General features: G+C 65.7%; 1 protein-coding gene and 1 long non-coding RNA gene across 4 annotated transcripts; one reads left to right on the top strand and one right to left on the bottom strand.

Annotated features, from left to right (window-relative positions):
- Window positions 1-148: 148 nt before the first annotated feature.
- Window positions 149-6,404, bottom strand: LOC129532512 (uncharacterized). Of its 2 annotated transcripts, none has more exons than XR_008678282.2 (2): window positions 6,318-6,396; window positions 149-3,204 (listed from the first exon to the last, which is right to left on the bottom strand). It is a non-coding gene; the product is annotated as an uncharacterized lncRNA (long non-coding RNA). The 2 variants fall into 2 exon arrangements; XR_008678283.1 differs by lacking the exon at window positions 149-3,204 and adding an exon at window positions 4,175-4,984 and having other exon boundaries at window positions 6,318-6,404.
- Window positions 3,212-9,407, top strand: MXRA8 (matrix remodeling associated 8). 2 transcript variants are annotated; one of them, XM_055382108.2, is made up of 10 exons: window positions 3,212-3,689; window positions 5,444-5,467; window positions 6,330-6,632; window positions 6,737-6,838; window positions 6,930-7,400; window positions 7,573-7,728; window positions 7,850-7,889; window positions 7,976-8,052; window positions 8,154-8,234; window positions 8,455-9,407. In XM_055382108.2, exons 1-10 carry the CDS (start codon window positions 3,641-3,643, stop codon window positions 8,478-8,480), a joined length of 1,329 nt encoding a protein of 442 aa, XP_055238083.2. In that variant the 5' UTR covers window positions 3,212-3,640; the 3' UTR covers window positions 8,481-9,407. The 2 variants fall into 2 exon arrangements, with proteins under 2 accessions (XP_055238083.2, XP_063559536.1); XM_063703466.1 differs by having other exon boundaries at window positions 3,588-3,689; window positions 8,154-9,407.
- The last annotated feature ends 2,155 nt before the right edge of the window (window positions 9,408-11,562 follow it).

Below are 11,562 nucleotides of genomic sequence, written 5' to 3' on the forward strand. Positions count from 1 at the left end.
GCCCTGCCTCCTCGGGGCTGCAGGAGGAGGGACCAACACGCATGCAGGCCACGGCTGCCGGGGACGCTGGTCAGGATCAGCCGGAAAACAGTCAGCCAGGGACATGGCCGGGAACAGTCGCCACAAGCGGCTATAAGGGATTAACACATTTTCTTTTGTTTTTGATAAACAAGTTTATTTGTAAATTTAGTCAGCATACATAACTAACCAAAACTTCAATATATTTTGAGACCCCCTTGGCGGGCTGTCTCCATAAAAGTGACTTTCCCAGGAGAGTGACTGGATGTGATTGGCCAACACCATCTTAGCCCGCAGGGGTTCCCGGCGCCGGAGCCTCACGTCCCTCCCCACAGCGAGTTTTCAGAATCCAAAGGCCGTAGCAGAAAGAAGGCTGGCGGTGTTTCCTCTTAGAGGGGAGAAACTCAGCCTGGGTAGGAGACCCAGCCCCACGCAGGGAAAACTGCGCTAACGCTTCCAATGTGCGTGGCAGGTGCGGCGGCGGCGAATACGGTTTGTCCTGGAGCCTAACCCTGTCTGTGTTGGTGTCAGCAGTGGCCCCCCTACCACACACACAGGTCCCTGGCGTCCCAAGACCACTCCTGGCAGCCCCGCTGCTGGCTGCGCCTGGAAGCCGCGTCCTCAGGCCTCGCCTGGCATTTGCTGTCACAGAGGTTGCTTCCTTGGGTCCATCCGTCCTCGCCACTCCAGCCTGGGTGCCCCCCACCCTCTCTCATTCCCTCCACCACATCCAGCACAGTCCAGGAGGCTGGGGTCCAAGAGGGCCACGGCTGGCACCCGGCTTAGTGCTGAGTCCCCAGTGCCCAGCAAGCCTGGCACCCAGGAGGTGCTCAGCAAACGCTTCTGAAAGACAGGAAGTGGGACTCTTCAGCCATCGATGATCCGCTGTGCGGCCACAGGTCCGTGTCTCTGTGTGTGTCTTTCCATGTGTGTCTGTGTGTGTCTCTGTTTGTGTGTGTGGACCTGTGTCTGTGTGTTTGTTTCCGTGTATCTCTGTGTCCGTGTGTCTTCATGTGCATGCGTGTGTCTGTCTCCATGTGTCTTCGTGTGTGTGCATGTCTGTGTTCGTGTTTCCATGTATCTCTGTGTCTCCATGTGTCTTCATGTGCATGCATGTGTGTCTGTCTCTTCGTGTGTGTGCATGTGTCTGTGTGTTTCCGTGTATCGGTGTGTCTCCATGTCTTCATGTGCATGCGTGTCTGTCTTCGTGTGTCTTCGTGTGCATGCGTGTGTATCTGTGTGTCTCCATGTGTGTCTTTGTGTGTGTGCATGTGTCTGTGTGTGCACACTCATGGGAGTGAATATGGGCTTGGCTGTGCTGCTTGTGGCTCTGAGTGCCTGTGGTTTTTCTTCCCAATGAGCCGGGCTGCCTGGAATGTCCGAGTCACCAGGAATGGCAGCCAAGATCAGATCCTCAGTGCGGGCTGTGGGGCCAGCTGACCCCTCTTGCTCCACCCCAGCCCCCGGAGGGGGAGCTAGGAGGACGGTCCAGAGCGCTGGTTTGGCTGGGGGCTTAGCCAGAGCACAGTGATGCCAGTGGCTTTGTCCTGGTTTGTCCTCTTCCCAGAGGGAGAAAAATGCCAGGCCAGGCTGGGAATTAAGTCACACACCCACAGCTCTGCAGACCGCCCCCCCCGCCCCCCAGCGAGCAGAGGCTCTGCAGTCCCAGCCCAGGAAGGGGCCGAAGAGGCACAGGTCACTGGCCCTGGGAGGAGCAGGTGACCTGGTCACTACCAGGCCTGCTCTTCTCTGTGGCTGTTTCCTGCTGAGGGCCGGACAGGGAGGGTCAGGGAAGGGGCCTGGTGGCCTCATCAGCCTTTTATTCCTTGCCCAGGGCCCCACGGGGGTCAGCTGCCCCCAGGTGGCCCTCTCAGAGGTCAGGGCCCTCTCAGACGACAGCCTCTGGCCTGCATCTCCTCTGGCTGGGTCCCCGAAAGTGTGGCTGGAGGCCACTGCCCGGAGAGGGACGGCCCTGCAGAGTGAGGCGAGCCCTGGCCTGAGGCTGTCGTGCGGACCAGGCGCCCCTCTCAGCACTGCACCTGGAGCCGGGCCCTCCCAGACCCGAGGGCCAACCCTATCCCCCCACCAAACTGCTGTCCGTCCTCCCTCCATGGGGAGAGAGGGAACAGGGAGAGTGACGGAAGGAGACAGAGACTGCAGAGGCCAAGGCCCCAGAGTGTGCGACGGAGACAGACATGGGCGGGCGGGCAGCTGCCAGCACTAATACAAACCAGTTGGAAAAACAGGAGGAGAGGCCAGCAGAGGCCTCGAGGCCAGCCAGGTGGGGCTTGTTTTTCCAGAATGAAAGGCCCAGGGAGGGAGTGGGGGTGGCGGGATGTGTTCAGCCCTGAAGCCAGTTTGGAAGCCCGGGCCAGGACCCTGCTGAGGAAATGGGTCTGACCGGGCTGGGGTGGGGTCTTCTGTCCTTAACGCCGGTCCGTGTCCTGCCCGTTCCTCTCACTGGAGCAGCCGCAGGTCCCCCTCCCCTCGCCCTGAGACCACCACTCTGATCTGCACTGGGCTTCCCACTGTCTGAGGACTTGGGGACCAGAGCAGGGTTCAGGGGTGAGCCCCCCACCCAGCCGGGGCCCTCGGGGCCTGTAAGGAGAGCTCACTCCAAGTGGGCGGGCAGAACTATGCACTGAGGGTTTCTAGTGGTTGTGGTTGTTCAGATTGTTTTTTCTTGAGGTTTGCTTGATTAGAAGGAGTTGGGTTTGCTACACAGTGCAGGCTGTTATTTCGCATTTGTTTATGTGACTTTGTAAGTTTTCCCACAGTTTCAAATTTGTGCCTTCCGTGGCGGGGGTCCCACTCTCCCCTTTCTCCAGGAGGCCTGTAATCCAGCACCTGGTTTCAGGGACACCAGGCTGCACCCTAAAGGTGGGCAGCCCCAGGGGACGGGGCCAGCAGGGAGAGGTCTGCTCACCCCAGCACCCCCAGGCCTCCCAGTGCTCAGGGCCCCCTGTCCCTGGCTGACTCTCCAGATTGTAAAGGGGACTAGTGACTGGCAGCGTCCATCATCCTGGCCCAAGGGAGCCCACCGTGGCCCCCAGAGGAGACGGGTACCAAGGTCATGCAGGGCCAAGGGTTGGAGCTGGAAGGGCCATCTGGTCTGAAGGAGGGCACCGGGGTGCACCGTAGGTGGGGGCGGTCTCAGCTCTCAGCACTGGGAGGCCTTTCTGGGGCCTGGAACAGACGGAGGGGAGGACCCTGCCCTGAGGTGGCTCACGTGGGGGGAGGCCAGAGGTGGGGCGGAGGGCCGCTCACCCAACAGTCCCAACCCTGCACCACAGGCCCGGGAGGCTCCTAGACGTGAGACAGGGACCTTCTTACGCCCTCGGACCTTCTTGTCCCTCCAAGGGTGCGGTCACTACCCCCTCCCCAGGCCTGACCGGTGAGGGGCTGGGCCTCTGCTCCCACACTGCCCCTCCCCAGCAGGCCAGCAACGACGGGGGAGGCCAAGGGGCCCGGCAGGAGCCAGAGGGGGCGGTCCCCAGACCGTAGACAGGCCCAGGCCTCCGTGATGTCACCGCGGGTGCTAAGGAGGGGGAGGGGGTAGGGCTGTTTTTCTGGAGAGAGACTTAGAGCCGAGTGGGACAAAGCCTGGGGCTGGGCGGGGGCCATGGCGCTGCCATCCCGAATCCTGCTTTGGAAACTTGTGCTTCTGCAGAGTGAGTGTGGGGCCCTGGGAGGCGGGTGGGGGGTGGCTCGTGGGGCTGTGCGAGTCCATTTCGGACAAAACCGCCCATCTGAGCTTGGGCCAGGAGGAGTGGGAAGGTCCCACCAGGGAAGAGGACGGGTCTGGGGGCGCTCGGGAGAGCCGCTTGCCAGAGGGTGTGACGTCTTCAGTTAGACTTTGGCCAGCCTCCCCTCCTAGGGAGTTGGAGCCCAGAAGGCCAAGAAGGGCTGGGGGCCCAGGCACGGCGGCGTCTCCCTCGGGGCCCCTCCTGCACCCCCTCTTGCTGCGGCTCTGTTTAGGGAGTGGGTCAGTGATTGAGAGGGACCTGAGAACTGTGGGGTCTGTTCCAGCCCCAGCTCCCAGGCCTGGGCTGGCTGCTGACCGGGCACATTCCTCTGGGAAGCTCCCAGGCTCTCGGCCACATCTCTGGGGCAGTTTTCACATAGGATCTATGTGAGGGAGAGCAGCCCTCAGTGATCAAGAGACACAGGATAGAAACAGCTTTTATCACCCACGGGCCCTGGGGTGCACAGACTGCTGGGAGGCCAGGGAAAGTGGAGAGAGACAGGGACCCCCAGGCCAACCCTTTATTGGGATCAGGGCGTTCTGCATACAGGTTTCCCTCAGGGAATTTTTTTGGACGCAGTTTCTCCCTCGCCAAGGAGGCTGCAGTGCAGTGGCGTGATCTTGGCTCACTGCAACCTCCACCTCCCAGGTTCAAGTGATTTTCTTGCCTCGGCCTCCCAAGTAGCTGTGACTATAGGCGCCCACTACCACCCTGTCCGGCTAATTTTTTGTATTTTTAGTACAGACGGGGTTTTTCATATTGGCCAGGCTGGTCTTGAATTCCTGACCTCAGGTGATCCACCTGCCTTGGCCTCCCAAAGTGCTGGGATTACAGGCGTGAGCCACCATGCCTGGTGGGGGAGTTTTAACTGGTGGGTTTAAGGCAAGCGGCACGAGCCCCGTGGGGCCACGCTGACTGTGGGGGGACTCCGTGGTGCAGCTGCACGGTCCATGTGGGGCGTGGGGTCTGTGGGGACACAGGGGGTGGTCACCAGGGGACAGTGCGTAGGGCGGGCATCTGGGTGGATCAGCTCGAGGACGGGGGATGTGAACTGGAAACTGTCCCGGGTGGCAGCCCCGCTTCCGGTCAGAGAAAATCCAGCCTAGATTCAGAGTGGATGCCGAGGTGGCCTACGACAATGAGAGTCCCTCAAGCAGCAACGCGGGCCTGTGGGGCGGCAGCCGGGGTCATGACCCACATTCAGCCTTCAGGCCTCTGCCCTGCGGAAGCACCTCAGGGGCTGCGCTGAGCCTTAGGTGTGGTGTGGGGTCCCCAGCGTCTGAGGGTTCAAAGACACTTGGGGCTGGGGCACAGCCCTGGAGGGAGCGTGGGGGATCCCACAGATCCAGCCTCCTTGGTGCTCTGGGTGACTTGGGTGCAGCCAGGTGGAGTGGCCCCGGTGACAAGCACACACCCCAGAACCGGCTGGCTTGGAGCCTGGCCCTGGCCCACACCCATGCCCTGGCTTCCCCACTCAAGGGCAGGTGCCGTCCAAAGCCCAGCACGGTGGCAGGGAGGGCTATGTAGGTCTGTGTGAGAGGCGTCCTCCCTGCACCGAAGTGGGTGTCACAGCATCCACTTTGTCTGGGACTACAGGAGGGACTCTGGGGGCCAAGTGGGGGGTCCCGGGGCTGGGTGGGGCTGTGGGTGGCCTCTCCAGCTCACTCCTCTCCTTCTAGGCTCTGCTGTTCTCCTGCACTCAGGTTAGTGACCCCAGCCCCAGCTGCCCACCCCCACTCCCCCTCAGCCCCTCCTATCTTGCCAGGCCCAGCCCCCGGGGGTCCTCGGGCCCTGCCCCTCCCCCAGTGACTCCCCCTTGCTCATCAGGACCCTTGGGCACCTCCCCTTGCCCATAACTCCCCCTCCCCCAATGACTCCTCTTCCCCCACCAGGGTCCTCGGGGGCCTGGCCCTCCCCCACAGACTCCCGCACACCCACCAGGGCCCTCGGGGGCCCACCCCTCCCCCACAGATGCCCCCTCTGCCACCAGGGCCCCGCCCCTCCCCCACTGACTCCCCTTCCCCAACCAGGGCCTTCGGGGCCCACCACTCTCCCACGGACTCCCCATCCCCCACTAGGGTCCTCGGGCCCCATGTCTCCCCGACTGACTTGCCCTCCCCCATGGACTCCCCCTCCCCTGCCAGGGCCCTCGGGGGTCCACCACTCCCCCAATGATTCCCCTTCCCCCACATGGGCCCTAGGGGGCATGCCCCTCCCCCATGGAATCTCCCCCACCACGAGGGGCCTCAGGGGCCCACACCCCCCCAGATGCCCCCAACCCCACCAGAGTCCTTGGGGCACACCCCTCCCCCAGTTACTCCTCCTCCTCCACCAGGGTCCTCAGAGCCCGCCCCTCCCCCACTGATTCACCCTCCCCCATCAGGACCATCAGGGTCCGCCCCTCCCCCAGTGACTTCCCCTTCCCTATCCAGGCCCTCGGGGGTCTGCCCCACCCCACGGACTTCCCCTCCACCACCAGGGCCCTCTGGTCCTGCCCGTCCCTTACAGGCACCCCTCCCCCACCAGGGCCCTGCCCGTCCCCCACTGACTCACCTTCCCCACCAGGGTCCTCGGTACCCGCCGCTGCTGGCAGCTCCGTGGTGTCCGAGTCCGCGGTGAGCTGGGCGGCGGGCGCCCGGGCGGTGCTGCGCTGCCAGAGCCCGCGCATGGTGTGGACCCAGGACCGGCTGCACGACCGCCAGCGCGTGCTCCACTGGGACCTGCGCGGCCCCGGGGGTGGCCCCGCGCGGCGCCTGCTGGACTTGTACTCGGCGGGCGAGCAGCGCGTGTACGAGGTGCGGGACCGCGGCCGCCTGGAGCTCTCGGCCTCGGCCTTCGACGACGGCAACTTCTCGCTGCTCATCCGCGGTGCGGGGACCGGGGACCGGGGCCGCGGGGTCGGGGCAGGGGTCGGGGGCCGCGGGGTCGGAGGCACCGCAAGGCTCACGCGCGGCTTCCTCCTGGGTGCGCAGCGGTGGAGGAGACGGACGCGGGGCTGTACACCTGCAACCTGCACCACCACTACTGCCACCTCTACGAGAGCCTGGCCGTCCTCCTGGAGGTCACCGACGGCCGTGAGTGCTTCCCCCCCGCCCCCCAGCTCCCGCCCCTCGACCCTCGACCGCCGCCCCGGCCCGCGCGCCGCTGACCGCGCCCCCTCCGCAGCCCCGGCCACCCCCGCCTACTGGGACGGCGAGAAGGAGGTGCTGGCGGTGGCGCGCGGCGCACCCGCGCTCCTGACCTGCGTGAACCGCGGGCACGTGTGGACCGACCGGCACGTGGAGGAGGCTCAACAGGTGGTGCATTGGGACCGGCAGCCGCCCGGGGTCCCGCACGACCGCGCGGACCGCCTGCTGGACCTCTACGCGTCGGGCGAGCGCCGCGCCTACGGGCCCCTTTTTCTGCGCGACCGCGTGGCTGTGGGCGCGGATGCCTTTGAGCGCGGTGACTTCTCACTGCGTATCGAGCCGCTGGAGGTCGCCGACGAGGGCACCTACTCCTGCCACCTGCACCACCATTACTGTGGCCTGCACGAACGCCGCGTCTTCCACCTGACGGTCGCCGAACCCCAGGCGGAGCCGCCCCCCCGGGGCTCTCCGGGCAACGGCTCCAGCCACAGCGGCGCCCCAGGCCCAGGTGAAGGAGGCCTCCCTGGGACCCGGGAAGGCGTGAGCCCACCCCACCGGGGGTTGCTCTGCGCCTGCTGTCCCTTGCCCGAGGCCCGAGGATCCCAGCGGGGGCCGTGGCCCGGGTCGGGGCGCAGGTCTTGCTGGTACCTGACGCCACCCCGACCCCGCGTTCCCCGCAGACCCCACACTGGTGCGCGGCCACAACGTCATCAATGTCATCGTCCCCGAGAGCCGAGCCCACTTCTTCCAGCAGCTGGGCTACGTGCTGGCCACGCTGCTGCTCTTCATCCTGCTACTGGTCACTGTCCTCCTGGCCGCCCGCAGGCGCCGCGGAGGTGAGGCTGCCCCGGCAAAGCCAGCGGCCCCAGGAGACTGAGGTGGGCGGGAGGGCGGTCCTCTGGGCTGGGGGACCTGCGGAAGGGGCGGCACTGCCCCCAATGTGAGTCTCCTTCCCAGGCTACGAATACTCGGACCAGAAGTCGGGAAAGTCAAAGGGGTGAGTGCTCCCCTCCCGGCCCTCCTGGGGACCAGGGCCCCCTTCACCCCACCCAGCTGTAACCTCCTCCCACCCTCGCCATCCAGGAAGGATGTGAACTTGGCGGAGTTCGCTGTGGCTGCAGGGGACCAGATGCTTTACAGGAGTGAGGACATCCAGCTAGGTGAGGCAGTGCTGGGACAGGAGGGCACAGGCGCGGCTCCCAGTCCCGGGCTGGGAAGTGCATCCTGGGAGGGGGGACCTCAGCCTCCTCTCTTCCCACAGATTACAAAAACAACATCCTGAAGGAGAGGGCGGAGCTGGCCCACAGCCCCCTGCCTGCCAAGTACATCGACCTAGACAAAGGTGAGCGGCGGGGGCGACCTCAGCCCATCTCAGAGCCCTGCCTGTCCCCATTCCGCCTCACCCAGGACAAACGATGGCAGGCACCAGCCAGGCCCGGGGCCCCTGCCACCTCAGGCTCAGAAATCCCTGGGGAGTCCTGCGGGGGGGGGTCTGCCCTGTGTCTCCCACTGTGATGAGGGTGGAGAACAGACGCCAACCCGTTGGCACCCTTGGCTTCCAGGGTTCCGGAAGGAGAACTGCAAATAGGGAGGCCCTGGGCTCCTGGCTGGGACAGCAGCTGCACCTCTCCTGTCTGTGCTCCTCGGGGCGTCTCCTGATGCTCCCGGGCTCACCCCCCTTCCAGCGGCTGGTCCCGCTTTCCTGGAATTTGGCCTGGGCGTATGCAGAGGCCGCCTCCACACCCCTCTCCCAGGGGCTTGGTGGGAGCATAGCCCCCACCCCTGCGGCCTTTGCTCACGGGTGGCCCTGCCCACCCCTGGCACAACCAAAATCCCACTGATGCCCATCATGCCCTCAGACCCTTCTGGGCTCTGCCCGCTGGGGGCTTGAAGACATTCCTGGAGGACACTCCCATCAGAACCTGGCAGCCCCAAAACTGGGGTCAGCCTCAGGGCAGGAGTCCCACTCCTCCAGGGCTCTGCTCGTTGGGGGCTGGGAGATGTTCCTGGAGGAGGACACTCCCATCAGAACTTGGCAGCCTTGAAGTTGGGGTCAGCCTCGGCAGGAGTCCCACTCCTCCTGGGGTGCTGCCTGCCGCCGAGAGCTCCCGAGGGCTCCCCCACCTGTACCACCATGTGGGACTCCAGGCACCATCTGTTCTCCCCAGGGACCTGCTGACTTGGCGAATGCCAGCCCTTGCCCTTCTGTGTTGCTTTGGGCCACCTGGGGCTGCACCCCCTGCCCTTTCTCTGCTCCATCCCTACCCTAGCCTTGCTCGCAGCCACCTTGACAGTCACTGGGCTCCCTGTGACTTCTGACCCTGACACCCCTCCCTTGGACTCTACCTGGGCTGGAGTCTAGGGCTGGGGCTACATTTGGTTTCTGTACTGGCTGAGGACAGGGGAGGGAGTGAAGTTCGTTTGGGGTGGCCTGTGTTGCCACTCTCAGCACCCCCACATTTGCATCTGCTGGTGGACCTGCCACCATCACAATAAAGTCCCCATCTGATTTTTAGACTTGGCCCAGGTATGCTTCTGAAACTGTCTCCTGGGGGTGGGCAAGGCATGAGTCTGGGCCTGGGAGTCCTCGTCTCCACCCGGAACCCCTGACATCATCCCATTCCTTGGGCTGAAAGGTCTGGGTCTGGGTCCTCTGGGAGTCGGTGTCCTGGGAAGGGGACCTTTGAGCTAGTTCTGTGTGGCTTCTAGTCGTGGAGGAGTTCAGATTCCCTTGAGGGCTGACCTGGACGTGGGGAGGGGGGACGTGGTGGTGGCTGCGAGACCAGGGGGAAGGCCGTGGGAGCACAGCTCTTGGAGAGGCAGAGGGACGAGGAGTGGGAGTAGTGGGACGCGGGTCAGACACTTGCAAAGGGGGCGGGAGCAAGGAGGCTCCAGCAGAGACAGCCCGGGACAGCAGGGTGGTTCCGAGAGAGTCTTGGCCAGGCCAGCACGGATCTGGCCCTAGAATCCTTTCCCGCTCAGGCATCAGCTGGTCGGGTGCAGGATCTCAGCACAAGTTCAGGCGGTGGGAGGAGGGCGGGAGCAGGAAGGCCCGTGGCCCGGGGTCCTGGCAGCACAGACCAGCGACTAACTGCTGCTTCTTGAAGCCGGCGTCACCACCCAACCTCATCCTCCTGTCCTCCCAGGACAGTGGGGGTGGGAAAGGGTGACAGTTGCCCACAAGGACCCCACACAAGCATGGGTGGGGAGGGAGGGAGGCTGGTCTGGGGAGGTGTGGCTTGAAGATGCACCCCCCCTCCCAGCCCGGTGACCTCTGGCCTCACCAGTGGCCACACCTGGCAGGGCCCCAGCTGGACCACATACGCGTCAGCAGCGGGACTGGCCTCAGGCCTCTGGCTTCCAGCCTCTCTTGAGACCTAGCCTGGGGTCAGGCACTCAGGGCAGGGACGGGCTTCCTCCCTCCCTGGGGCCTCAACAGATAGCCCCTCTTAGGTCTTCCTGCCTGGTTTCTGACCTCGGGGGAAAACAAGGGCTGCGGGAAGGTGGAGGGGGCTGGCGGCTAAGCTGTCCAGGCTTGGCTGAGCGAACGCCACAGTTCTCCCACTCAGAGCCCGGGTGCAGGGTCAGGATCCGAGGCCCAAGCTGACCGTCAAGCACCGGTGCCTGCACTGATGGGTTTCTTTCTGAGCCGGTGCAGCCCCGAGCATGGTCAGGGCCCGATAGATGCGAGTTCCATCTCGCCGGCTTCCTGGGGACGGGGACCAAGGGACCCCACCGCACTCTCTTCCCCATCGCTCCAGCCCCGTCCAGGCCCCCTCACTCTCCCCATCGCTCCAGCCCCGTCCAGGTCCCCTCCTCACTACCCCCATCGCTCCAGCCCGGTCCAGGCCCCCTCCTCACTCCCCCCATCGCTCCAGCCCCGTCCAGGCCCCCTCCTCACTCCCCCCATCGCTCCAGCCCCGTCCAGGCCCCCTCCTCACTCCCCCCATCGCTCCAGCCCGGTCCAGGCCCCCTCCTCACTCTCCCCATCGCTCCAGCCCCGTCCAGGCCCCCTCCTCACTCTCCCCATCCTGGGCCGCCCTCTAGTGGCCTCCGCGCTTCCTGCTGGGGTCGGGTCGGGAAGGCCTCCAGCCCCGCGAGCCCCGGAACAGTAAGCGCGGACGCCCCGCGGCCTCAAGGGACGCCTCGGAAGTCTCCCCTGCCCTGCGGAGAACCCCAGGACTAAATCCCTCCCGCCGCCGGGCGCTCCGACGCCTCCGTGCACGTCCGCGCCCCCGCGCGCCCCGCATCCGCTCGGCCTGCTGCCTGGGACCGGCAGAGGGCACGCGAGTCGGGAGTCTTCGCGGTGGCGCAGAGCGACCGGGCGCCACCTCAGCGCCGCGCACCCGGCGTCCCCGGGGTCCCTCCGCCCGACCCGAGCGCCCCGGCGCCCACGGGCCCACAGCCAGGCTGCGCGCGGATGCAGCGGCGCGCGTCCCAGGCTCCGGAGCGGAAGGGAGCGCGGGCCCGCGCGCGGGGGCGGGGCCGGGGCGGGGCGAGCGAGGAGCGCCTGCGTCTGCGCAGCCGCGCCCCGCCTCCGCCGCGCGCTCCCGTGACGTCAACGCCGCGCGCTCGGGCGCCCCCCCGCGGCCACGCTCAGGGCCCCGGGCCGGGCGGTCCCTTTAACGGCGCGGCCCGAGGGGCGCAGGCGGGAGGGCGGCGGGGCTGAG

This window comes from Gorilla gorilla, chromosome 1 (assembly GCF_029281585.2).
Source record: "Gorilla gorilla gorilla isolate KB3781 chromosome 1, NHGRI_mGorGor1-v2.1_pri, whole genome shotgun sequence".
Taxonomy (NCBI): domain Eukaryota; kingdom Metazoa; phylum Chordata; class Mammalia; order Primates; family Hominidae; genus Gorilla; species Gorilla gorilla.